Raw genomic sequence first — 26,150 nt, forward strand, 5'->3', positions numbered from 1 at the left:
AACAGAAGCAAATAAATTAACGTTAATATATTTTCTTTGACCCAGTAGATCCAAATATTATTTCCACATGAAATCAATATAAAATTGTTATTGAGATAACTTGCATATATGTTTGTGTATGTATGTATGTATATGTTGTATGTGTGTGTATATATGTTTTTAAGTAAATCATCTGGTGTGTATTTTATACAGATAACATATCGCAATTCAGAAGAGCCACATTTCATGTACTTAGTAGCCACATATAGCTAGCTGGTCTCTACCATATTGGGGAAAGTCATACAGAAATCACAAAAACCAAAGATTTGAAAGCAGGCTGAAAAAAATTGTACTACATGCAGAGAATCAATATTTGAATGACCGTTGGCTTCTCATCAGAAACAACAAAGACCAGGAAGCAGTAGAATGACATTTTACATGCTGAAAGAGAGAGAGAAAAAAAATCAACCCAGAATTCTATATCCAATGAAAATACTCTTCAAGAATCAAGATGAAATAAAGCCATTTTCAGGTAAAATAAAATTAAGCTAATTCATTGCCAGCAGGCCTATACTATAAGATACACTAAAAAGGAAGTTATGTAAGTTAAAAGAAAAATATACCAGAGGAGAACTCTGATTTTAGGAAGAATGAAGAGCATTAGAAATGGAAGCTATCTGGATAAATATAAAATACTTTTTTTCCTTTCGATTTCTTTAAAATGCAGCTGATTGCTTAAAGCAAAATAATACTATTGTATTATAGGAGGGGGTTTACAATGTAGGCAGCTATAATGCAAATAACAACCGCGAAGATACAGTTTATTTACATCTGAACTGGAAAAGCTCTATCTTTTTCTCTAGAAAAGCTCTATTTTTATCTCTGGGAATTCTTGGTGGTCTATTTTTTTGACTCGGCCAAAACAAGATAAAGGCAGCATGTTTTTTTTGTTGTTGTTGTTGTTTTGTTTTTTTGTTTTGTTTTGTTTTGTTTTTTGAGAGAGTCTTGCTCTGTTGCCCAGGCTGGAGTGAAGTGGCATGATCTTGGCTCACTGCAGCTTCCCTGGGTTCAAACAATTCTCATGTCTCAGCCTCCTGAGTAGCGGGGACAACAGGTGCATGCAAGCAAGCCTGGCTAATTTTTTGTATTTTTAGTAGAGATGGGGTTTCACCATGTTGCCCAGGCTGGTCTTGAACTGCTGAGCTCAGGCAGTACACCCACCTTGGCCTCCCAAAGTGTAGGGTTACAGGTGTGAGCCACTGAAGCCAGCCATCAGCTTGTGTGAGTTTTTGTTGTTGTCATTTTGTTTGTTTTTTCAGAAAGAGTCTCGCTCTGTCTCCCAGGCTGCAGTGCAGTGGTGTGATCTTGGGTCACTGCAACCTCTACCTCCTGGGTCAAGTGATTCTCCTGCCTCAGCCTCCCGAGTAGCTGGGACTACAGGCACATGCCACCATGCCCGGCTAATTTTTGTATTTTTAGTAGAGACGGGGTTTCACCATGTTGGCCAGGATGGTCTCCATCTCTTGACCTCATGATCCGCCTGCATCAGCCTCCCAAAGTGCTGAGATTACAGGCGTGAGCCACCGCGCCTGGCTAATTTTTGTACTTTTTTTTTTTTTTTTTTTTTAATAGAGACGGGGTTTCACTGTGTTGGCCAGGAAGGTCTCGAACTCCTGACCTCAGGTGATCCGCCCGCCTCCGCCTCCCAAGGGGCTGGGATTACAGGCGTGAGCCACCACGCCCGGCCTGGCTTGTGTATTTTTAAGATCTCAATACCACTGGCGACTCCTGGTAAGCTTCCTTACTGATGGCTTGCAACTGGCCTAAATAATTTGACAGGACTTGCTTGATTACATAAAAGGCCCCTGCTGAGAGTTCCTCCTTTGAGCTCTCCCACACCAAGATTCTTCACACAGATCCAGAGTCATGGCGTGGTCTGTGCAAATAAGGGGGACAGCACATGGAGGGTCTCTTGGCTTTCTAGTGCTTCCCTGAACTCTTTCTCTTGCTGTGCTGTACCTTTTGCCTTTTAATAAAAACCTTGATGTGAATACACTCAGTGAAGTTCGGTAAGTGCTGTCAACTCTCTGAACTGGGAAAATCTTTGTAACAACTATAGCATAAAGAAGGGTGGTGATGTCATGTATACTTGCAAGATTCTTGCATTCTATGTGAAACGATATATTAGTTCTGAATAGCTGATGAGTAACCAAAAGTGTATAATTATTCAAGTAACCACCAAAAATACAAAGAGGTCTGACTAAAAAGTCAACATATAAATTAAAATAGACCGGGTATAGTGGCTCACTCCTGTAGTTCCAGCACTTTGGGAGGCTTAGGCAGGTGGATCATGAGGTTAAGAGATTGAGACCATCCTGGCCAACATGGTGAGACCCCATCTTTACTAAAAATACAAAAAATTAGCCGGGCGTAGTGGCAGGCGCCTGTAGTCCCAGTTACTCGGGAGGCTGAGGCAGGAGAATGGTGTGAACCCGGGAGGCGGAGCTTGCAGTGAACCGAGATCGTGCCACTGCACTCCAGCCTGGGCGACAGAGCGAGACTCCGTCTCAGAAAAAAAAAAAAAAAATTAGCTGGTGGTATGTGCCTGTAGTTCCAGCTACTCAGGAGGCTGAGGGCAGGAGAATTGCTTGAACCTGGGAGGCAGAGGTTGCAGTGAGCTGAGATTGGGCCACTGCACTCCAGCCTGGCAACAGAGCAAGACTCCATCTCAAAAAAAAATTATAAGTAAAATAAAATGGAATTTAAGAAAATTCAAAGCAAAGGAACACACACACATACATACACACAATCTCCCTAACTGTGAAAAACTGTAAGCCTAATGATAGGGTATAAAGTAATAAGTGAAAGACTGCTTTTCTGCCCCTCTCCACAAACATCAAAGAATAACGAGGGTGACAGCTTGTATTCTTCCAGATAGTTTTGCATGTGTCATACATATGTATATACAGATGTAGAGTTTTTCAACAAATATAGATTCTTTTGTGGCTGGCTGTTTCATATGAATCAATAATATATCAGGGTCAAATTCCAGTGTCGTAGAGATCTACCTCATTCTGTTTAACGACTGCATAACATTTCATGGAATAAATGTACTGACATTTGCTTATCCATTCCTTTATTGATAGATATGTAGGTTGTCTTCAGTTGTTCACATTGTATTTCTTTCTTATTGCTGCTATAACAAATTACCACAAATGCAGCATCTTAAAACAGCATAAATGTATTCTTTTACACTTCTGGAAGTCAGAAGTCTGAATTCAGTTTTACTGGCTTGAGGTCAGGCTGTCAGCAGGGCTGGGTCCTTCTAGGGCTCTCGGGAAGATCTGTTTCCTTGCCCTTTTCACCGTCTAGTGGTTCCCTGCAGCCCTTGGCCTGTGGCCCTCTCATCCATCTTCCGAGCACTCCAGTCTCTGCTTCTGTCATCACATCGCTTTCTCTTGAGAAAGATCCCAGGCTGGTATTTAAATTCCTTGTTGGCAGGAACTTTGCCTGTTTTCCCCTACTCCTACTGCATGTGGCATGTGTCATTGTTCCCAATGAGTACTCCATAAATACTTTTTTAAATAGCTAATGGGTGGTTCCAATAATTACATAAACAGTTGACGTGAAATACTTAGAATCCTGAGAATTCTGTACATCCCACCGTCACTTTCTTCTTGCGTTTTCCGTTGAAGAAGACGGTCCTGGGTGAGCAGGTATGGGTTTGCCATTACAGGAGCCTGTGATGTTCAGGGATGTGGCTGTGTTCTTCAGCCAGGACGAGTGGTTGCACCTGGACTCTGCCCAGAGAGCCTTGTACCGGGAGGTGATGCTGGAGAACTACAGCAGCCTGGTCTCACTGGGTAAGAATTTTTGCCTCTGACGAAGAGTCTGTTATAGGAATGCCTCACAGGTCCATCTTTGGGGTTCCAAGCCTGTGGTCTTGTACCCTACTGAGCCCGTCGGAAAGGCTGAATTGCTGTAGAGTGGAAAGTGTACATCTTTGTTTTGATGCCCTTCTTGTTATGTTTCTCTACCCTCCACTCTCCATCACATCCCACCGCCAATCAGTTTCCTCCTCAGAGTAGGCCAATGACTAGATCCCAGTTTAGATTCTGAAAAACACATAGGGACCCCCCATCTCAGAGGCCTTCATTGCCAGGGCCCTATAATGGTTCTGAACTGAGACCTTCCCCTGCCATTGACAGCTCCAGTGCCCATGAGACCTTCCCCCCCATTGACAGCTCCGGTGCCCCTGAGAAGTGCTTGTGCTGCCTTGTCTGCCTTGTCTGCCTCTCAGGGCTTGCTTTCTTTGCTGTGTCGGTTCAGAGTGAGTAGTATGTCAGTTCTTGGATTGGTCTTCATGCTATTTTTTCAAACTTCATTTCCTTCCTCATGAGCAGGGATTCCATTTTCAATGCCAAAGTTGATTCATCAATTGCAACAAGGAGAAGATCCCTGCATGATGGAAAGAGAAGTCCCTGCAGATACCTGTCTAGGTAAGTGAGAGGCTGGGAAATGTGCACAAGGGGGTCTTTATAGACAAGTAGGTCACAAAGAGGCAGTTCTTGGGAAACTCTTGGAAATACTGAGTCCTATTGAGATGGTCAGGCCAGTTGTATTTTGTTTGAGTTGTTTAGGTTAAAGTACACACAATTACCTAATTGCAATTATCTAATGTTAACCTGTTTTCTATCATGGATTGATGAAAGGAAATCAGGTTTTAACAGAGAGTAGTTTAGAGTCACCTCAAACTAAATCTTTTCACCCAGAATCAAAGCTGAGCTTGGGGCTTGGGCATTTTTCAGGACTTTAAGACATACTGACTTCAAATCTCCTGCAGATTTTCATTATTCTCAAGAGATTCCTACAAAGAGAGTGCAGTCTTTTGGTTGCAGCTTATTAGAAGAAATGAATATGTCTCTCTTTGTGATAAAATAAAAAGAGGAAAATAAAAAGAAAGGTAATATGAAAAAAATTGTTATTCTTCCAATCACCAGGGATAGATTGTTGCACAGGGGTGATTTACTCCATATTTTCCTCTTTTTGAGATGAGTCTCTGTCACCCAGGCTGGAGTGCAGTGGTGTGATCACAGCTCACTGCACTCTCTGCCTCCCAGGCTCAAGCGATCCTTTCACCTCAGCCTCCTGAGTAGCTGGGACTACAGGTGCATGCCACCACGCCCGGCTAATTTTTTGTATTTTTGGTAGAGATGGGGTTTCACCATGTTAGCCAGGATGGTCTCGATCTCCTGACCTTGTGATCCTCCTGCCTCGGACTCCCAACGTGCTGGGATTACAGGTGTGAGCCACTGTGCCCAGCCCCAGTCTGTCCTCTTTTGAACAGACTGTTTCCCCCTTCGCAGACTGATATAAAATCACAGTCACATGAAATAAAGACATTTAAGAAAACCAATCCAAATATTTAAAAAATTATTAGGTATAGAGTTTCAGAGAGAGCATGGGGAGAAAATATAATGAAAGGGATATGTGAGTAAGAAGGAGAAAGTGGACAGGCTGCCTGCTTCATTGCCTGGTATATGCATAGTGGAAAATGATGACAGAGTGGAATATCCCATGGTATTCAGCATGGGCTTATCATTTGGCATTTTTCTGTATCCTCATATCTTCTACTCAGCCTGTTCTTCTGCATCTAACTTTACTACACCCTGGTGGAATCACTTCATTTTCATTGTTAATTTGTCCAGTGTATTCTCCCATGCCATTCCTTAACCTGTTTACCCCACTTTCCTTTATCCCATCCTGTTCTTCCCAAGATTCAAGTCAGCATTTGAAATCTGATTGTATCACTCTTCTTTCATATATACTGTTAGCAGTTTTATTGTCTCACTGATACATCACTTTGTTTCTTCCAGCAGAGGAGGCATTAATTCTTCTGATTCATTTTAGGTTTTAAGACGTGGCCTGAAACAGAAGCATTGCCTCATAGACAGGACATTTTTATAGAAGAAACATCTCAGGGAATGATAAAGAAAGAATCCATTAAGGATGGTCACTGGGACATTAACTTTGACGAAGCTGTGGAACTTGAGAGCGGGATAGAAGAAGAGCAAGAGAAGAAACCTCTTAGACAAATGATAGATTCACATGAGAAAACCATCAGTGAAGATGGAAACCATACAAGTCTTGAATTGGGGAAAAGCTTATTTACAAATACAGCTCTTGTCACACAACAGAGTGTTCCTATAGAAAGGATACCCAATATGTATTATACATTTGGGAAAGATTTTAAACAGAATTTTGATCTCATGAAATGCTTCCAAATTTACCCAGGAGGAAAACTTCACATCTGTAATGAATGTGGGAAGAGCTTCAAGCAGAATCTTCATCTTATTGAACATCAGAGAATTCATACAGGTGAGAAACCCTACAAATGTAATGAGTGTGAAAAAACCTTCAGCCACAGATCATCCCTTCTTTCTCATCAGAGAATTCATACTGGAGAGAAACCTTACAAGTGTAATGAATGTGAGAAGGCATTTAGCAACAGTTCAACCCTTATCAAACATCTGAGAGTGCATACTGGAGAGAAACCATATCGATGTAGGGAATGTGGTAAGGCCTTTAGCCAGTGTTCCACCCTCACTGTACATCAGAGAATTCATACTGGAGAGAAGCTCTATAAATGTGGTGAATGTGAGAAAGCCTTCAACTGTAGAGCAAAACTTCACAGGCATCAAAGAATCCATACAGGTGAGAAACCCTATAAATGTAGTGAGTGTGGGAAGGGATACAGCCAGTTTACATCTCTAGCTGAACATCAGAGGTTTCATACTGGAGAACAACTGTATAAATGCTTGGAATGTGGGAGAACCTTCACACGTATTGCAACCCTTATCGAACATCAGCGAATTCACACTGGGCAAAAACCTTATCAGTGCAATGAATGTGAGAAAGCCTTCAACCAGTATTCGTCCTTTAATGAACATCGGAAAATTCATACTGGGGAAAAACTTTATACATGTGAGGAATGTGGGAAAGCCTTTGGTTGCAAATCTAACCTTTATAGGCATCAGAGAATTCATACTGGAGAGAAACCGTATCAGTGTAATCAGTGTGGAAAGGCCTTCAGCCAGTATTCATTTTTAACCGAACATGAGAGGATCCACACTGGAGAGAAACTGTATAAATGTATGGAATGTGGGAAAGCCTACAGTTACAGATCAAACCTTTGTAGACACAAAAAAGTTCACACGAAAGAGAAACTCTATAAGTGGAAGGAATATGGGAAACCCTTCATCTGCAGCTCCTCACTTACCCAGTATCAGAGATTTCTTAGAGGAGATAAAGCCTATGAGGTTTAGTTCATCTCTCAAATAATCCAAGACTTCTCACTGGGGAATAAGGGAATAATAAATAGGGTACAAACTCCTAATAGATTTGTCTTTTTTACTTCTCCTGAGAGAAATAAGTTAGTTAGTTGCCACTAAGTCATGATAAAATTGATCAGCGAGACTATGAAAAGCACTGACTTGTTAAGTTTTAAAAGAACCATAAATTCTAAGGTATCTAAAAACCTATGAGTATTTAATTCATAGAAAAAATGTAAAAGGCCTTTTAAAAAATCATGAAAAATAGTTGAATATACATTTTGTTTCTCTCATAAGACCATATTCCCTTTAAAAGAGTAAGCTTCAATATGTGAATTTTCTTTTAAAAACAGTCACTGAGTTATTAATAATGTAAATAAGTGTGTGGCCTTCTTTAAAATAGCTGGCTAACATAGGAAGCGCTTCTTTTCATAAAGAGAAGCCAAACATAAAAAGGAATTATTTAAATTTAACTCTTCACATGGAAATAATAATAAAGCTTTTTATATGAGCTGTCCCACCAGCAACTTACATATGTAAACATACATATATACACATATGCATGTGTGTGTGTAAACATAAGAGTCCTTTATTATTTAAAAATGTAGTTTTATTGATTTAGAATTTAGTTCTTAAAATCTTGCCCAAAGGTAGACTCTCTTTCTTTTACTTTCTTCCATTATTTCTTAAATTGATGTGGTTTTATATAACTGAACAGAGTACTATTACAGTACCGTAGAAGGTGGATTAACTGAAGCAGCTGGAAAGACTGTCAAGCACATACTTTGTTATCTGTTGCAGAAGGGATGTATTTGGCAGAATCTCAGGCTACAAGTCTGGTAGCTCATTAGAGCCAGGAGAGATTTTAGTTTAATTATAGCCTTTCATTGTACTAATGAAGGATTTGAACTTAGTGAACAGAGTCAAGACTAGAATCTAGGTCTTCAGTTCTGGTATTTTGTGATCATTATAGGCTCGTTTCCAACCTGAGGTCCCAAGAGTACTATTTGTTTTGTAGCCTGGTTAGACATAGTTGCAGTAATTTAAAGTTACTGCGTTATCTTTAAGGGTTTCCTCTCACCTTAATCTTAATAATTGACTTACAACTATATTCTTTTTTCTTATGAGTCCCTAATTATGCCTGCTTTTGCTATAATTGTACTTAAATCCTTAAAGTTAGCTGAGGTCCAGATAGTGTAATTGCTTTTGGAGGCTTCACATATAAGGTTGCCTTCTTATTACACATATTTTAGGAATTATTTTGTGGAAAGTTGTTATATATGAAGAGTTTATTATTAAGCATTCTTTTCATCAGTTTAAATGTTTAGTTCCTCCCAGGCGTTTTTCCTCCAATTTTATATTTGATTTTCATTCAATTAACAGTTGGTATCATTAAAAAAAAAATTCTAATACAATTAGCTAGACCTTCTGAGAAAAATGTTAGAATTAAACTCAAGCAGTCTGTATAGTATATTTCTTAACCGACTGGTTTTAGCTTATCGAAAAGTAATTGTTTTATGTATTTAAATACATTTACAAAGAAAATGAGGCTTTTAAACAGACCTCACTATTTAACATTGTACACAGTAGTGGTGAGCATGCTTAGTACCCAAATTTTGGTTTCTAAATGCCATTCCCCACTAAAAGGAACCAGGATTCCTTGGAGAAATGGCTGATTCCATGTTTGGAGCAGGGGAAGTGGGTGGTGGGGGTGGCTAAAATACCTTTTTTATTAAGAAAATAAAATAAAAAGCAAGATATTATTTGAAGACTAATGGGGTAATGTCAGAAGGGGACAGGCGCCAAGTTGAAGGTATTCTCACTGGCCAAATTTAGGACAACTTAAAAAGAATAATCACTCTTATTGGTGATAATACTAAGAAGGAAAAGAAGTTCATAATGATGAATGTAGAGAAAAAAGAAAACTATAAAATTATTTGAAGAATGTCTTTTAAATGTACACGGAATGATAGATTTGGAAAAATTACCATTTTACAACCCTTAATGTAATTAAGTCTGGCAAAAATCGATGGTAAAACCCATTAAGTGAAAAAAATTTTAAGAAACTTCGTTTACAAGGTGTCAGAACATCACAGATATCTATTGCAAAAGAATTGCCTTTACAATGAGATTTGGCTGTCAAACTGCATTTCACTACTTCTGGAATAAGCCAGCATTATGTGGCTCTTGATGGGATGCAGTATGAAGCATGTGTGACCATCCTTGATGTACTGCCAAAAATGTTTACCTCAAATTTAATTAAATCTTTTGTCTAGACTTATCTTCCTGGTTAAAGAAATACAGGAATAGAGGAACAAGTTGAATTACACAGTATGGAAATAGACAAGTCCAGAGTTGGTATAGGACAACTGGTCTGGACTTTATTTTAAAATGGTTTTCTTAGATTTATTTTTTTAAACATAACACGAGGAAGGTGTTAAAACTGGTGTAATAGCTCAAAAGAATTAAGTATTCCAGATTTCAGGAGGGATGAAGAGGGAGATATTCAGAAACCTTCACCAGATTCCTCCCAACTTGATCATAGCGGATTAATGATGTGCTTTGTGGATGTCGTTAGTCAATGACACCAGCTTGTGGATGTGGTTAGTCAATGACACCAGCTTGACGGATCTTTCTTTCTGCACCAAACCCCATTGAGTTATCTCGTCCCCTTGACTGACGAAGAGCCATTAGGCGAGGATCACTGGCATCATCCAGGGTGATGTTCTTCAAGCGACTGACCAACCGATCAGGTCGAGGAGCTGCAACAGCCTTGGGGCCCTCACAGACTTGCCAAACATTCCAGGCACTGCACTTGCCAGTGTGCTGATGAAGAATCAAGAATCACTGAGAACTCCACCTCTTCTCCTGCCTGGAGCTCAAGGCCATCCTCAACTTCTTTCACATGGCAAAAGAGCTTCTTGCTATCCCCTACTTCATAGTTAATGAAGCCAAACTGATCTTGCACACATTCCACTGTGGCCCTACGCGGGGGTGTGATGTTGTAAGCCATAGTTGGTGCATTTTGGCCCTGGTCTGGACTTTTCAAAAAGCAAATGTAGTAAAACAAAAAGTGGTCTCTTCTAGATTAAGGCAAGAGACATAACCAAATGGAAAGTGTGATCCTTTATTAGCTTCTGATTCATTAAAAAAAAAACCTATAAAAGACATTTGGGGGGATATTTGGGGAAATAGGAAGATGGAATGGGTACTAGATAATGTGGTATGTTTGATTTTTCTAGAAGTGATAATTGAGTTACGTAGGATAATAATGTTCTAATTCTTAGGAGATGCATGCAGAAGTTTTCAAGTTTGAAAAGTCATGATGTTGGCAGCATATTTTCAAATATGTACAAAATTAGTCAATTTTTTTTTTGTGGTGGAGCTATATGTGGTGGATGTTCATTGGTCATTTAAAACATTTTTCTATATGTGTCAATTTCTAATAAAAATTAATGCAAAAAGTGATTGGATAAAGTGATGAATATTAATCTTTCAATCAGAATTCTCCATTTATATTCTTAGGAAGTTCCTGTTTGAGAGTTTATCCTCCAGGGATGTAATCATTGGAAATAAAGTAACTAGGTGGTACTGGTTCCCCTTTAAATGGAATGAGCATGCTCCACTTTCTCTCTCATGCTAAATGTAACTAAGGCATGGAGCAGCTGTCTGGGGACCCTCAAAAGTAATGATAACAGGCAGATTTGGGAAGGAAACTAGAATTTGAAACAAGATCATTGTGGCGCTCCTGGGCATTCCTGTGGTGAGGACAGAGATGGCTGAGCAGGCATCTAAACCTTAGAGTTAGGAACCCTTCACTCTGGGTAGAGGATTTGTGAGCCAAAAAGGGTTAGGAGAATCCCCATTGCTTTTCTTCCCTCACTATCTTCCTGCTACTTGGACCTGGAGATGATGTATCCATGAGGTGTGTAGCAGAGAGGAGAACCTAAACCCTTGGATTTCTAACCTGAAGACCAGGAAGAGGAAGTGGCTCCTGAGAGCTGGAAGGTGTCAAGGTGGTGACAAAGATAAGGAAGGTCAAGAAAGTGATTTCATAACAGTTGCTTATGCAATCTGCGGCTCTCCCCTGGTCTATACATATATAGGTCTGACCCGATAATTGTTTGGGTCTGACACTGGGCAAAGATCCAAATAGCACTGAGAATACTTAGAAAACTGGACTGACATTAGAACCACAGCCCACAGGAGATGGACTGGAACTGATGACCAAGACTTAGCCAGTTAAATTGCCTGCTGGAAAAAATACCCTAACATTTTCTGGAAGAATTAAACCCCCAGAGGCTCATAATATTCAAAATGTCCAAGACGCGATGCAGAATCACGTGAAATACATGAGTCAGGAAATTTTCAACAATTCAAAGGAAAGACAACAGACACCCCAAGATGACACAGATGTTGGAATTATGAGACAAAGACTTTAGATATTGTCACAATGTTTCAGAAAGTGTGACCATTCCAGAAATTGATGGAAATGTCAGATTTTTCAGCAGGAAAATAGTAATTTGACTCACTTCTAAGAAATAGAATATGATAGAAGTGATGTGATGTCACTTAAAATATTTGGTTATGAAAAGACTGTGGCTTCTGCATAGGCACGTGCTCTCTTGAATCACTCACTTGTCCTTTCAGAAACCAGTTGCCTTATCGTGAGGACACAGCCTGTGGAGAGTTCCATGTAGTAAGTAACTGAAGCCCATGGCCAACAGCCAGCAACAAACTGTGGCCTTCTAGCAACCATGTGAGTGAGCTTAGAAGTGGATCCTCCCTTGCCTAAATCTTCAAATAGGACTGCAGCCACAGCCAACTACTTGTCTATAACCTCATGTGAGATGCTGAGCCAGAAAGCCCTAGCTAAACCACTCACTCCTGGCTGCTTAACCCCCAGAAACTCTGGGTTAGTAAATGTTTTAACTGGTAGGTTTTGGGGTAATTTGTTATGCAGGAACAGATAACTGACACAGAACTTGGTACTTGGAGGTGGGCAGCTGCCATAATGAAAACCCAAAATATGGGAGGGGTTTTGGAACTTGGCAGTGAGTGTTAAGTAGGCATGGGCTGGTAAAAACCTAAAGTGCTTTGAAGAAACTATAGCAGCATCATGTCTGACAAGGCTGTAGATGAGGACTTCTAGAAGAGTGAGGTAAATGTTACTGGAAAACTGGAGGAAGGAAGAACTTACGTAGTGGCAGACTGAAAGTAAAACGTGCCTAATATGATCTCACTAGAGAGATTTCCTGGCCGAGTGTTGCAGGTGCCATCTGGCTTCTTGATTATGGTAACATATGAGGAGAGATTAAAAACTATAGGAAAGACCATTAAACAAAAAGGATCCAGGGCTTGATGGTTTTGGAGATAGTCTCATCAAGAGAACAGGATTTGCTAAAATTAAGAAATCACGTCTCAGCAAAGATCAAATTTAGAGAACTTGGAAAATACCCTCCAGTAATGAAGCGCTTTATAATATTTAATAAAAATTAATAAAAAGAGTTGACAAAGATGTGGAAAAATTGGAACTCTCACACACTGCTGATGGGAGTATAAAATGGTGCAGACTCTTTGGAAAACAGACTGGAATTTACTTCAAAGATTAAATATAGAGTTACCATGTGACTTAGCAATTCCACTCCTAAATTTATACCCAAGAGAAATGAAAACAAACATTTATATATGTACATGAATGTTCATAGCAGCATTATTCATAATAGAAAGTGGAGACAACCCAGTGTTCATCAGCTGATGAATGAGTAGGCAAAATGTGGCATAGTTGTATAATGAAACGTTGTTTGTCAATAAAAAGAAATAAAACACTGATAAATGCTACAACATGGATAAACCTTGAAAACGTGCTGGGTGAAGGAAGCCAGTAACAAAGGACCACATATCGTATGGTTCCATTTATATGTGATTTTCAGAATAAGCAAATCTGTAGAGGCAGAAAGTAGATGATTGATCTCCAAGGGCTTTAGAGAGTTGGAGAAAATGTGGGGTGACTGGTAATGGATGTGGAGTTTCTTTTTGGAATGATGAAAATTTTCTAAAATCATGCTAATTATCACGCAACTCTGAATATACTACAAGGCTTTGGATTGTACACTTTATATGGGTGAATTGCATGGTATGTGAGTTCTATCTCAATAAAGGGTGTTGTAAACAACCTATTGCAAATGCTTATCTGTTAATGCCAATCTGTAATAAAATTTTATATAGTTCATCTTTGGAAATGTTCTTTCACACTGATAACATTGTCGGATGCTGGTATCTGTCCATAAGCATATTATTTCAATTGGGCATATCCATTGCTTGGAAGTCATTTATAGAATTTCGTTAGATTCTTTGGATGTTTGCCTTTCAGCACACTGTTACGTTGCAGATTAAGAAGGGTTGGGTGGATGCTCCTCAGTTGTACTGTTAAGTGAATTTTGAAATATGTATATTTCTTTTGCATTTGCATTAGGATCTAAAAAATGCTGTTGGAACTGGAGTTTGTGCTCAGAATCCATATGTGTGGAAAATATTTGTGAGAATGGAGATATCACTTCTTATTTTAAACTTGGACAGCATGTGAAATATATAAAGCATTTTTACATTACTTGCGATTCAAATATTGGTTGTCATTGAAATGACTTTGCAGCAGAATAAGCTTTGCACATAAGCTCTGATTTGCCTTGAAATTTTAGGTTGAATTCATTAAGAAACATCAAGTTTGCAGCAAAAGCTAGTTTCTAAAGTCATCCCATGTTTAATGATAGTGGCTGAACAAAGTTCTTCTCATTCAGAAAAATTTCACCCTCAGCCCTGAGCTTAAAAAATTGCAGTCAAACTTTATTACTGCTAAGTCATTGAACTGCTGTGTGGCAGAGCTAGTCAGGATATTTGACTTCTATTCCTGGAAAAAAAGTCACAGAGCTAACAGTAGTTAAGTCCATAAGAGCAAATGAAGTTCACTTTTGACATTACTTGTTCAATAAGACAGACTTACATATTTCCTGCATACTACCTGCTGAAGAATAACCGCAGGTTTTAAACACCTTAAACTTTTGCAAGCTTTGTGAACTTCTCTAACTAAGCCTCGGAAAAAGTTCTTTAGGCCAGGCACAGTGGTTCATGCGTGTAATCCCAGCACTTTGGGAGGCCAAGGCAAGTGGATCACTTGAGGTCAGGAGTTCAAGACCAGCCTGGCCAACATGGCAAAACCCCTGTCTCTACTAAAAATACAAAAATTAGCTGGGCATGGTGGCATGTGCTGTAATCCCAGCTACTCAGGCAGCTGAGGCAAGAGAATCGCTTAAACCCAGGAGGCAGATGTTGCAGTGAGCCGAGATTCGTGCCACCGCACTCCAGCCTGGGTGACAGAGTAAGACTGTGTCTCAAAAAAAAAAAAAAAAAGTTCTTTACGTATTTACATATTTTTACTACCAGCAGTTGGAACACGTTTTTGCAGATTCCACTTTGAGTTTACTAAATTAGTATTTTCTTTAAAAATATTCTTGCTTTTGATTGGTTCCACACAATCTATTTATAGAGGTCAATTATTAAGTAATTTCAAATGATATTAACTCATCAAATCCATAACAACTGAGTAGTATCACTAACATCATTGACTCATCAAGAGCCAAGGGAAACCACTTAAAATCATTTGCCGTGTTATTTGACTATTGACACTGCTCGCAATGTTCTCAACTTGTCAAATGACTACTGTCACTGGTCTGAAAGTGCCTCCAGATAGAAAGTCAGGACTATTGAGGGCTCACTTTTGTTTCCCTTGAGGATTAGAGTTCTGTATTGCACATTGTCCATTATCTGGAAATAAAATATTTTTTCTAGATGTACGGTTATGGTTTCTTTCTCTTGGATAGGCTAGCCTAGTAACAGTTTCTCAATCATGGGTGGCAGTGTACATACACAGAAATAATCCTTAAATTACAATTTTGATAAATGCTATTAAGGAAAACTACAGACTATTATAAGAGCATTCAGTAGAGATGTATCTACTCCAGAGCATGGTATGAGGTCAGAGTGTGCTTTTTTGAGTATCAGTAGGCAGAGATCTTGGGGCAGTTAAGAAACAGGACTCGTTGCAGCAGACAGAAGAGTGCATAAGAAGGCGCTGTTCCTTTTTTCCCCATTCTTTTTCACCTTTGCATTCCAGTTTCTACAGACCTATCTTCAGGCTCACTGATTCTTCCCTTGGCTCTGTCTAGTCTACTGATGAGCCCACCAAAGGCATTCTTCATTTTGTTAGCATTTTTCATTTCCAGCATTTTCTTTTCTTTTTTAGAGTTTCCATTCTCTTTTTATATTACCCGTCAATTCTTGCATATTGTCTATGTATTCAATTAGAGCCCTTAATATATTATTGTTATTTTAACTTCACCATCTGACAACTCCAAAATCTGTGTCATATCTGAGTCTGATTCAGATGCTTGCTTTATCTCTTCAGACTGTATTTTTTCTTGCCTTTTAGCATGTTGTGTAATTTTTTGTTGAGAGCCGAGCATGCTGTATCTGGTAATAGGAACTGAGGTAATCAGACTTTTACCGTGAGCTTTCATGTGAATCTCTAGGAGCAAGGCTGTGCTCAATGTTTGCTGTAGCTACAGGTGCCATAGGCGTCAGTTCCCTCTAGTTTCTGTGTGTGTGTGTGTTTTATTTATTGCTTCCCTGTTGTCTTTGGGATCCCTAAGAATTCCTTCTCAAGTAGAGTATGTTTAAGAATTGCTTCTTAAAAGGAGTCCTGCACCTCTCTTAGTTGCAATTCACTGTCATTCTTCTGGAGTCCTATTGATATAATAGTACAGTGTTGAGGAGAGGAGGTATATAATAATCCATAATCTTATGATTAAATCTCAGGTTTTTCATGGGTTTCAGTCTCTGGGCTGTGATCTTCAGAGGCATTTCTTAGCTTTTTTTCTATTCCTAGGTGAGAGGGTGGAGCTGTCTAATTGCCTTTCTCCCAGGTCAGAAAAGTTTCTAGTAAAGTATTGCTCTTGAGGGCAAGCCTTTGTTTCAGAGAACACTCTGGGCATATTTCAAAATGGTAACTTCCCCAGGCATATTTCAAAATGATTACTTTTCTCCTATCCCTGCCGGAAGCACAAAGGGATTTTTCTCTGATTTCACTGAGAATCCGGTGGGGTTCCTGGAGGTAAACCCCCATAAAACTGTGGCCCCAGTCTTACTCTCAAGCCAGTCCATGATCTGACTCCCACAATGTGTCAATCACCATGTAAGTGTTCCTACCAGTTACTGGCTCCAGAAGCTTCTGCTTCTGGTAAGCTGGTCTTGCCTGTGATTCTCTGTATCCACCTACTTCTCCAGTTTTCAGGGTGGCAATGTGTCCGGTGACCTCAACTATCTGACGGCTCTAAGAGGAATCACTGGTTTTCAGTTTGTTTACCTTTTCGCTTGTTGTGAGGATGTGAGTGATGACTTCCAAGCTCTCTACATGTTTCTAAGCTGGAGCTGGAAGCCTCTCTCCTTAGCTGAGGGTTTGGAAGTGGTTGAAGGGGATAGCTGATGAGTCTGCACTTCTTTCCATCAACTTCTCCTTGTAATTGGCTTAAATGCTATGCTGTTAGACACAGCTGACGTCATCTAGCCTGGGCTTTTGCTGATAATGTCTGGGTAAATGTGGCAGACAGAGATCATCCCAAAGCAATGTGTGGGAGGAAGAAATGTATACGCCATAAACTCTTCTCCAACGCCATCTTCTCATTGCAGTGTCTGGCTGCTCCAGATCTGAGTTTTGTAAAAAACAAAACAAAAAGACACAAAACACACACACACACACACCCCAAAATATTTTGCCACAGGCCAACTTGAACCAGTTCAAATGGGCTTTCTCAGGCATTCTCATAGTATTTATATTGATTCATCATATCAATAATCCCACCTCATTTTGGGAGGTTCTCCAGAGTTACTGCGGGGAGAAAGAAACTCATGCTATTTCACCATCTTGTATGGAAACCAATAGGTTTAAAATTAAACCTTCCGTGATTTCTGGGAATCTAACTTAGTGTGGCACTTCACCTTTTTATCCACAAATGGATATAGTCTACTGATATTGGGGTTAGGAATTTTGCATCCATGCAATTTTTTTGGTGTTTTCTTTCTGGTCCTTATCTAATTTTGCCATTAGAGTTATGACATCATGGAATAAATTGAGAAGTGCTTCCTTTCCCCACTATTAACTAGAAGAGTTTGTATAACAGAATTATCTACTTCATGAATGGTAGCATTTGTCTACTAACATTCTAAGCCTGGTATTTTCTTTGTGGAAATATTTTAAATTTCAAATTTAAAATTCTTTTTATGACTATAATTCTATCAGATTTTCTAGTTCTTCTTGTGTAAATTTTATTTTTCTAAGAATTTGTTCATTTTACTTATTTCCATTTTTTGGCATGAACTTGTTTATATTATTTTTTTTCATTAACCTAACTTCTACTCCATGAATTTGTTTATATTATTTTTTCATTAACCTTCTGATTTCTACTCTTTCAATAGTTAAATTCTGTTCCTTATTTCTTTTTTTTTTTTTTTTTTGAGATGGAGTCTCGCTCAGTCGCCCAGGCTGGAGTGCAGTGGCGCGGTCTTGGCTCACTGCAAGCTCTGCCTCCCAGGTTCACGCCATTCTCCTGCCTCAGCCTCCCAAGTAGCTGGGACTACAGGCACCTGCCACCACGCCCAGCTAATTTTTTGTATTTTTAGTAGAGACAGGGTTTCACCGTGTTAGCCAGGATGGTCTCCATCTCCTGACCTTGTGATCTGCCTGCCTCAGCCTCCCAAAGTGCTGGGATTACAGGTGTGAGCCACCATGCCCGGCCAATTCTGTTATTAAAGTTTTTGTGTACGCATCTGTCTTTTATTCTTCATCAACATCACCAGAAGTTTGTAAACACTAAGTCAACTTTTGGCTTTGTTAATCCTTTCTTTATAAGTTTTTTTATAATTAAATTCCATGCTTAATAAACTTGGCTTTTTATTTCCTCCTAATTTCTTTGGTTTTGTTCTATTATATAGCTCATTAATTAATTTTCAAACTTTTTTTCTAATTTTTGTATCAAGATTATAAGTACTTCCAAGCACTTCCGTGAGTAAATTTCATACTATTTTATTTTTCAGTCAGCTTTCTCAGATTGAATCACAAGTTTTGCTCTATGGTATTCAGTTAGGAGGATTTTCTATTTTGTTTGGTCACATTAAAAACTTTAGTGATATGCTTAGTTTGTTCAGGGTGTGCATATAGGCATTTAATATGAGGAATATAATTTCTCTCATAAATTTTATTACAATTACAAAAAGATAAAGAATTATGAAATAACACCATTTCCCTAAATTAATTACCTGTGAACACACTTTCAATGATCAATGTGATATATTTGTAAGTCTTTAATTTTTCCTATGTTTTACTTGCTTTGCTTATATTTGTTGAAATATCATTTTATACCTGCATGTAACAAAAGTTTGGGAAAAATTGGGTATGCTTTTTGTTTTTGATTTCATTTTTCTTTAATAATACACTTTTATTTATTTTTATTTCACAATTTTTAATTGGTATGTAATAACTGTACATATTTTGGGGCTACATGTGGTATTTTGATACCTATATATAATGTGCAATGATCAAATCAGGGAAATTAGGATATCCATCATCTTAAACACTTATCTTTTCTTTGTGTTGGAAATATTACAATTCTTCTCTTCCTGTTTTGAAATGTACAACATGTTATTGTTAACAATAATTTTCCTGCTGTACCATTTGAATACTAGAATTTATTCCTTCTATTTAACTGTATTTTTGTACTCTTAACCAGCTTCTCTTCATCTTCTCCTATCCACTTCCCTTCCCAGCATCTGGTAACCACCATTCTAATCTATACTTCCATGAGATCCACTTCTTCAGTTCCCACATATGAGTGAGAATGTGATATTTGTCTTTCTGTGCCTGGCTTATTTTACTTAACATAAAGACCTCCAGTTCTATACATGTTGATGGAAATGATAAAATTTTGCTCTTTTTTATGGCTGAATAATATCCCATTGTGTATATGTACCATACTTTCTTTACCTGTTCATCCATTAGGTTAGGTTGATTCCGTATCTTGGCTATTATGAATAGTGTTGCAATAAACATGGGCATGCTGATATCTCTTCCCTATAGAGATTTCCTTTCTTTTGGATACATATCAGCAGTGGGATTGCTGGAGCATATGGTAGTTCCATTTTTAGTTTTTTGAGGAACCTCCATACCGTTTTCCATAATGGCTGTACTACTTTACATTCCTACCAATGGTATACGAGCATTCCCCTCTTTCTGCATCTTCACTAGAATTTTTTTTTTCTGTCTTCTTGATAACATTCTAACTGGAATGAGATGATATCTCACGTGCTTTTGGTTTGCATTTCCCTGATGATTAGCGATGTTGAACATTTTTTCATATACCTGTTGGCCATTTGTATGTCTTTTGAGAAATTTCTATTCAGGTCTTTTGTCCATTTTAAAAATTTAATTTAATTTAATTTGTCCCTCATCTTCTTTGTGATGGCATTTTTCCATCATTAAGTCAGATTATTTGTTTCTTTTTTTATTGAGTTGTTTGTATTTTTTTATTATTCTTGTTATTAATCCTTTGTCTGATGGATAGTTTGCAAATATTTTCTCCCATTCTGTAGGTCTCTTCACTTTATTAATTATTTCCTTTGCTGTGCAGAAGTTTTTTAGATTGATGTAATCCCATTTTTGTTTTAGGTGCCTATTTTTTTTTATTTTTATTTTTTTTTTGAGACACAGTCTCACTCTGTTGCCCAGGCTGGAGTGCAGTGGTGCAATCTCGGCTCACTGCCACCTCTCCCTCCCAGGTTTAAGCAACTCTCCTTCCTCAACCTCCCAAGTAGCTGGGATTACAGGCACCCACCACAACATCCGGCTAATTTTTGTATTTTTAGTAGAGACAGGGTTTCACCATGTTGGCCAGGCCGGTCTCGAACTCCTGACTTCAAGAGATCCACCCACCTTGGCCTCCCAAAGTGCTGGGATTCTAGGTGTGAGCCACCATGCTCAGCCAGTTGCCTATGATGTTGAAGTCTTACCCAAAAAATCTTTGCCCAGATCAATGTCCTGTAATGCTTTCTCAGTATTTTATTTTAGTTGTTTCATAGTTTTAGGTCTTATGTTTAAATCTTTAATCCATTTTGAGTTGATTTTTGTATATGGTGAAATATGAGGATCTAGTTTTATTCTTCTATGTGTGGCTATCCGGTTTTCCCAGCACCATCTATTAAAGAGACTGTCCTTTCCACAATGTGTGTTCTTGGCTTCTTTACTGAAAAGCAGTTGGCTGTAGACGTGTGGATTTATTTCTGGGTTCTCTATTCTGTTCCACTGGTCTATGTATCTGTTTTTATGTCAGTACCATGCCAGTACCATGCTGTTTTGTTTACTATTGCTTTGTAGTATAATTTGAAATCAGCTAGTGTGATGCCTCCAGCTTTGTTCTTCTTGCTCAGGATTGTCTTAGCTATTCAGGGTCTTTTGTGGTTCCATATAAATTTTAGAATTGCTTTTTTTGTTTCTGTGGAGAATGTACTTGGTATTTTGATAGGGACTATATCTGTGGTTGCTTTGAGTAGTATAGACTTTTTAACAATGTTAATTCTTCCAATCTATGAGCATGAAATATCTTTCCATTTTTTCGTGTCCTCTTCGATTTCTTTCATCAGTGTTTTATAGTTTTTCTTGTAGAGATCTTTCACTTGTTTGGTTAAATTTATTCCTAGGTATTTTATTTTTTGTAGCCATTGTAAGTGGGATTGCTTTCTTGATTTTTTTTCAAATTGCTGTAGCATATATAAACACTACCGATGTTTGTATGTTAATTTTGTACCCTGCAACTTTACTGAGTTCTTACGTAAGTTCTAAGAGTTTTTTGGTGGAGTCTTCAGGTTTTTTAAAATATAAAATCACGTCATCTGCAAACAAGTGTAATTTGACTCCTTCCTTTCTAATTTGGATGTCCTGTATTTCTTTCTCTTGACTAATTCCTCTGGCTATAATTTCCAGTACTATATTGAATAAAAATGGTGAAAGTGGGCATCCTTGTCTTATTCCATATCTTAGTGGAAAGGATTTCAGTTTTTCCCGTGTGGCTTACAGAAAACATCTTATAGATATAACAAGTTATTTTAAATAGATACCAACTTATCTCTGATCACACAAAAAGGAAAGAAACAAAGAAAACCCCTGTACACATTAACTCTCTTCCCCCATTTTGAATTTTTGATGTCACAATTTGCATTTTATATTGCCTATCTCTTAACAAATTGTAGTTATTATTTTAAATAGTTTTGTCTTTTAGTCTTCTTAGTAAATATATAAGTAGTTTACATATCACGATTATTACATTAGTATAACAATCATGTTAGTGTCCTTTTCTTTTGGTTTGAAGAATCCCTTTAGCATTTTTTTATAGGTCCAATCTAGTAGCAATCAATTGCCCCAGCTTTTGTTTGCCTGGGAAAGTCTTTATTGCACCTTCATTCCTGAAAGATAGCTTTTCTGGGTATAGAATTCTTGCTTGGCAGATTTTTTTTCCCCCTTCATACTGGAAATAAATCTTCCTACTCCATCCTGGCCTGTAGAGTTTCTACTGCAAAGTCTTCTGCTAGGAATATTTGATCTCTCTTACGTGTTATTTGCTTCTTTTCTCTAGCTACTTTTAGAATCCCCTCTCTATGTTGGACCTTTGAGAGTTTGATTATATGTCTTGGAGTATTCTTATTTGGGTTGAATCTGATTGCTAACCTTTGGTCTTCCTGTACCTGGATATTTGTATCTTTCTCCAGGTTTGGAAAGTTTTCTATTATTATTTCTTTAAATAAGCTTTCTACCTATTTTTCTTCCTCAGTTCCCTCTTTAAGTCCAATAATCTGAATATTTGCTGGTTTGATGTTGTCTTATAGATCCCCTAAGCTTTCTTTATTCCTTTTCATTGTTTTCTTTCTCTCTTCTATGTATTTTCAAATAGTCTGTCTTTGAGCTCACTGATTCTTTCCTATGTTTGATCAATTCTGCTGTTGATGTTCTCTATTGAAATTTTCATAGTATTTTTCAACTCCAGGATTTCACTTTTTTTTTCTTTTTTGAGATGGAGTCTTGCTCTGTTGCCCAGGCTGGAGTCCAATGGCGTGATCTTGGTTCATTGCAACCTGCACCTCCTGAGTTGAAGCGATTCTCCTGCCTCTGCCGCCTGAGTAGCTGGGATTATAGGTGTGCGCCACCATGCCTGGCTAATATTCATGTATTTAGTAGAGACAGAGTTTCACCATGTTATCCAGGCTGGTCTCGAACTCCTGACCTCAAGTGATCCACCAGCCTTGGCCTCCCAAAGTGCTGGGATTTCAGGCGTGAGCCACTGTGCCTGGCTGATTTCACATTTAAAAAAAATTTTGTTTTAATCTTTCTGTTAAATTTTCTGGTACATTTCTGAATTAATCGTATGTGTTTTCCTAAAGTTTTGTTGAGCTATTTAGAACAACTATTTGGCTTTTTTTTTTTTTTTTTTTTTTTTTGAGACAAGAGTCTCACCTCTGTCACCCAGGCTGGAGTGCATGGAGTATAGAGGGGCTATCTCGGCTCACTGCAGCCCCTGCCTCCTGGGTTCAAGTGATTCTCCTGCCTCAGCCTCCCGAGTAGCTGGGACTACAGACGTGCGCCACCACACCCAGCCAATTTTTATTTGTATTTTTAGTAGAGATGGGGTTTCACCATGTTGGCCAGGATGGTCTTGATCTCCTGACCTCGTGATCCGCCCACCTCGGCCTACCAAAGTACTGGGATTACAGGTGTGAGCCACCATGCCCAGCCTGGAATTCTTCATCTGAGACATTATACATCTCCATCACTTTGGTCTGCCTCTGGCACCTTGTTTTCTCTGTTTGGTTAGGTCATATTTCCTTGAATGTTTTTGAGCTTGTGGATGTGCAACAATGTCTGTGCATTTAGGGACTGAAGATTTATTTTAGTCTTCACAGTCTGGCCTCATTTGTGCCTGCCTTTCTTCAGAGGGCCTTCCAGGGATTCTAAGCCCACTGACTATTGAGTTCCCTGAGCCTGTGACCACTGTACCCATCTCAGCACTGGAAGATGCTCTATGCCCAGGCTTGCTGTGAGTCTCATGAAGACTTTGAGGTTAATGAAGTTTTGTGTCCCAGATGGACCTGGGGAAGACTCAAGGAATGGATATACTGGGGCTGTGTGGGAATGCTAGCCAGGGACCTGGGTCTAGAAGACTGTACTGTAGGCTCAGATGGGTGTGCCTCCTAGCAGGTCTGAGTCTAGAAGACTGTACCGTAGGCTCAGATGGATGCAACTCCTAGCAGGTCTTTGCATAGGTGGAATGGGTTCCTTACTGCAGCAAGAGGAGCTGGAGTTGAGACTGGGTCCCCTTGGAATCTGCCGTGGGACAGAGGCTGGAGAGCCCATTATGTTGGTACAGATAGGTGAGCATCTCCCAGCAGATCTTGGTACAGATGAGATAGTTCTTTGATTGCAGTGGGAGGGGCTGGAGCTGAGACTGGTTCCCCTCAGGATCTGTTGTGGGATAAGGTTGGCAAGCCTGTCAGGGAGGCTCAGACTCCTGGGATTGAGGTATGAGTGAGTCTCACTCTGGGTTCTTGTGTGAGCAACTCTGAGCTAGGACCTACATGGGAGTGATGGGGACTGGAGCTGAGCCACAAGGCAACTTTGAGGTTTACTTCTAAGATGGAGGTGACCACGCAGATGCCTTTCCACCAAGGCACTAGGGTACACCATTCCTTCTGGATCCTTTAACAGATGGTTTTGGTTGCAGGTTCAAAGTCAAACAGTGCGGTAGCCAAAGTCCCTTGGGGGACTGGGCCATTTCTGGGCTTGAACCCAGGAACAAGATTGGTGGATCAGCCAACTGGTGTTAGTCTGCACTCTCAAAATAATCCTCCAAGATCTTGGGCTCCACCAAGATTTCACAAACTCCTATCTGAATCCTGAGGCAGAGAGACTTTTGATTGTGGATAGGCGCAGAATTCTCATTGTTGTGGGGAGATGTGAGCAGGTTACCTTCTATTTTGCCATCTTGGTGACCAGAATTTTCTAATTTTCAATGTTTTTTGACCTGTGATTTATTTGGAGATATGATTTTTAAGTTTCAAAAATATATTTTAGCTAAATTTTAAAATATTGATTTCTAATTTAATTTTGTAGTTAAGTTACATTAAGTAAAAAATCATTTCAATTTATTATTATTCTTTAAGTGTCCAATATGTTGTCCGTTGTCATAAATATTTCATATGTGTTTGAAAAGAATGTGAGTTGTTCAATTGTTGGAGGCTCAGAGATATATGTGTTTTCCTTAGATCAAGCTTGTTTGTTGTATTGTTCAAATTATATATTATTATTTTTTCTGCTGACAATTACTGAGAGACATGTTAAACTTTTTCCCTAGGATGGAGGCTTTGTCAATTTCTCCTTGAGGTTATGCAACTTTTGATATATTAACCAGGTTAATTGAACTTTGATATCTTTATAATATTTATTTCATGACCCTTGTCTATCCAGTAATTTTTTTTGCCTGAAAATCAAAAGCCCTATATATACATAATTATAGTGATATATATTAGAAACACTGTGGTTTAAATTGCTTTAGAAATAAGGAAGAAACCGCCACATTTGGGAACTTTGCTAGGAATTTAAATGCCTATTCTCTTTCACCACTAAAACTTTGTGTTACGGGTTTGTCACACATTATTGGAAATGGCACTTAGTCTAATTCCAATTGTTAGAAATAGACAATTTTATATTAAAAGTTGAAATATAGGTTCGAGAAATTTCTGATTTGATAATTCAGGCCAAATATCCTGCTGAAAACAGCTAAAAAGGCAAAAGGCTGAGCAAGAAAAAAAAATGGCTGAAAGGTGAGGAGGGGATTGGAATTCAGAGAGGCAAGCCATAGCCACTAGAAAACTTAAACAATCATATGAACCAACCTGACCTGACACCCCCAGAGCACTTTAGCCAACAACAGCAGACTATGCATTATTTTCAACACATACAAACCATATACCACCATATACCAGGCCATTTACAAAGTCTCAATACATTTAAAAGGATTGAAATAACACAAAGTATGTTTTTCTGGCCACAATGATATTAAATCAAACACAGGAATAAAACGGGCCTAGGCACAGTGGCTCACGCCTGTAATCCCAGCACTTTGGGAGGCTGAGGCAGGTGACTCACTTGAGGTTAGGCATTCGAGACCAGCCTGGCCAACATGGTGAAACCCTGTCTCTACTAAAAATATAAAAACTAGTTGGGTGTGGTGGCACACGCCTGTAATCCCAGCTACTCGGGAGGCTAAGGCAGGAGAATCGCTTGAACCTGGGAGGCAGAGGTTGCAATGAGCCGAGATTGCACCACTGCACTCCAGCCTGGGCAACAGAGTGAGACTGTCAAAAAAAAAAAAAAAAAAAAAAAAAAGAAAAGAAAAGAAATAAAATTGGGACATACCCAAGTATTTTGAAAATTAAAAACAATTTTTAAATAATCCACGAGTAGAAGAGCAAACTAACCCAAAACAAGAAGAAGAATATATTAAGGATTCAAATGAAAATCAGTGCAGTAGAAAATAGAAAAACAGGAGAGAAAAATCAGTGAAACAAAAAGTTGCTTCTTTGAAAAGACCAACAAGATTGAAAAACCTTTAGCTAACGTAAGAAAAAAGGTAAAAAAACACAAATGCATAAATAACGAGTGAATATGGGGATGTCATTACTGACCCTACA

At 38.7% G+C, this 26,150-nt stretch overlaps 1 protein-coding gene across 4 annotated transcripts in view; it reads left to right on the forward strand.

Moving 5' to 3' along the window:
- ZNF354C (zinc finger protein 354C) overlaps positions 1–26,150 on the forward strand; it is a 61,220-nt gene that overhangs the window by 12,460 nt on the left and 22,610 nt on the right. For 3 of the 4 annotated variants that reach the window (XM_054556363.2, XM_009241354.4, XM_054556364.2), the window contains 3 exons: positions 3,716–3,842; positions 4,383–4,478; positions 5,890–13,485. The exons of the other annotated variant lie outside the window; for it this stretch is intronic. In XM_054556363.2, coding sequence (XP_054412338.2) covers positions 3,716–3,842; positions 4,383–4,478; positions 5,890–7,304 — 1,638 coding nt within the window. In that variant the 3' untranslated portion in view covers positions 7,305–13,485. Of the gene's footprint in view, positions 1–3,715; positions 3,843–4,382; positions 4,479–5,889; positions 13,486–26,150 lie in introns of those variants that run through there. 4 annotated transcript variants of the gene reach the window in all.

This window comes from Pongo abelii, chromosome 4 (assembly GCF_028885655.2).
Source record: "Pongo abelii isolate AG06213 chromosome 4, NHGRI_mPonAbe1-v2.0_pri, whole genome shotgun sequence".
Lineage (NCBI taxonomy): Eukaryota > Metazoa > Chordata > Mammalia > Primates > Hominidae > Pongo > Pongo abelii.